The sequence below is a fragment of the Polistes canadensis genome, unplaced genomic scaffold (genome assembly GCF_001313835.1).
Source record: "Polistes canadensis isolate GaletaPanama2010 unplaced genomic scaffold, ASM131383v1 scaffold_304, whole genome shotgun sequence".
NCBI classification, from domain to species: domain Eukaryota; kingdom Metazoa; phylum Arthropoda; class Insecta; order Hymenoptera; family Vespidae; genus Polistes; species Polistes canadensis.
In genome coordinates, this window is record NW_014569851.1 from 86,230 (window position 1) to 88,253 (window position 2,024).

At 40.3% G+C, this 2,024-nt stretch overlaps 1 protein-coding gene across 1 annotated transcript; it reads left to right on the forward strand.

Moving 5' to 3' along the window:
* Positions 1 to 965: 965 nt before the first annotated feature.
* LOC106791405 (platelet binding protein GspB-like) lies at positions 966 to 1,720 on the forward strand. Its single transcript, XM_014757023.1, has 2 exons — positions 966 to 1,003; positions 1,057 to 1,720. The coding sequence occupies exons 1-2, from the start codon at positions 966 to 968 to the stop codon at positions 1,718 to 1,720; spliced, it is 702 nt and encodes a 233-aa protein (XP_014612509.1).
* The last annotated feature ends 304 nt before the right edge of the window (positions 1,721 to 2,024 follow it).

Genomic DNA, 2,024 nt, shown 5'->3' on the forward strand with positions numbered 1-2,024 from the left:
GCAGTTTTCACTGCACTTTCTACTTCAACTACAACTAAAACCAGAACTTCTCATACACCAGCAAACGCAACAACCGCTGCAAATGGAATAGCAACTGCTTCTGCAACTTTACATGCACTAGCAACAGACTATTAAAAAGAAACTGCACATAGAACTGCTACTGCAACTGCAAAAAAACATGCTATTTTACATGCATCGGAAACTTTATCTGCAACTTAACATGCTACTGCAACTGCACATACGGTGGAAACTGGAACTGCAACGGCAACTGAAACTGTAACAGTACATGCTACGACAATTGCAGTAGCACCTACAACTGCACATGCACCTGCCCAAGCATATGCATCTGCCACTACAAATAAAACAATAATTGCACTGTCAACTGCAACAGAACATGTACCAGCAACTGACCATGCCAAAGCCACTGCTACTCTACCAGCACATGCAGCGACAAAGGCAAAATAAAATGCAATATCAACTGCAACTTTAAATGATATTGTACTTGCAACAGTACATGCAACTGCAACTGCAACTGCAATAACAACTGCAAATGCAACTGACAATGCAACTAAAACTGTTAGAGCAATTGCAACTGCACATGTTACCACAACTGCAACTACTAAAGCAAATGTAACTGCAACTTTCTCTTCAACTTTACCTGCACATAAGACTGCAACTGCAACAGCAACAGCATCAGAAAATGCAAATGCAACTTTATCGGCAAATGAACGTCCTTTCTTAACTCGAACGTTTATCAGCTACTGCAACTGCAACAGAACCTTCAACAGCACATGTAAATGTAGCTGTTACTAAAACTGAACATAGTACTGCAAATGCGATACGAGTTGCAACTGCACATTTACTTCCCACTGGAACTATAACTCCACATGCAAATGCAAATGTAACTGAAACTTTAACTGCACATGCACTGGCAACTACACACGCCACTGCTTTTGCCCAAGCAAATGCACATGTTACGGCATCTGCTACTACTACAGCAAATGTAACTGCATCTTCATCATTGCATGCTACTTCGCATAAAAATTAAACTGCAAGTGCCACTGCAACTAAAACTGCACATGCCCTTTCAACTGCAAAAGCAACAGCAACTGCTACAGCTACATTATCTGCAACTGCAACTAATAATGCACAAGCAACGGCAACTCTATCTTTAAATGCAACTACGCATAAAACTGCAGATAAAACTGCTACTGGAACYGTACATGCTCCGGCAATTGCACATTTATCTGTAGCTAACCTAGCAAATGCACATTCTACAGCAAATGTAACTGGAACTGCTACTGCACAAGCAACTGCAACTCTACATGCAATAGCAACCTCGTCTACAACTAAAAATTCTACTAGAAAAGCCCTTGCCACTGCAAATTCAATTGCAACAGAAACTGCAACTTTGATTTTAGGTGATTCAGCATATGCAGCCTTACCTGAACGTGCAACAGCTAATGCAACAGCAACAGCAAATGCACATGCACCAACAATTGCACATGAATCGTTAAAGGCAACTATACCGGCAACTGCTACTAAAACTTCCACTGCAACTGCCACTGCAAATGAACTGCTAACTGCACCTAAAACAGCAACTGCATCTGCAACAATAAATGCTACTGCAACAGCATCATTACTTGCTACTGCAAATGCTTCTGCATCTGCTAATTTAACTATAAATAAAATGGCACATGAAACTGCAACTTTATCTTGACCTTGTTCTCATAATAAACATGCAAATTATTTTCTACTGCAACAAAAACTGCTACTGAAACTATATATGCACCAGTCACAGAAAATGAAAGATCACCTGCAACAGCAGCTGCTCTGGCAACTACAATTGTAGCTTTAACAGCAAATGCTACTGCAACTTTTACTGCAAATGCAACAGCATCTGCAACTGCTACTTCAACTGCTAATAAAATAGCACATGCAACTGTCACCACAATTACTACTACACATGCCACTACATTTAGCAACGCAACAGCAACTTAAATTTAAACAGCACATGCTATCGC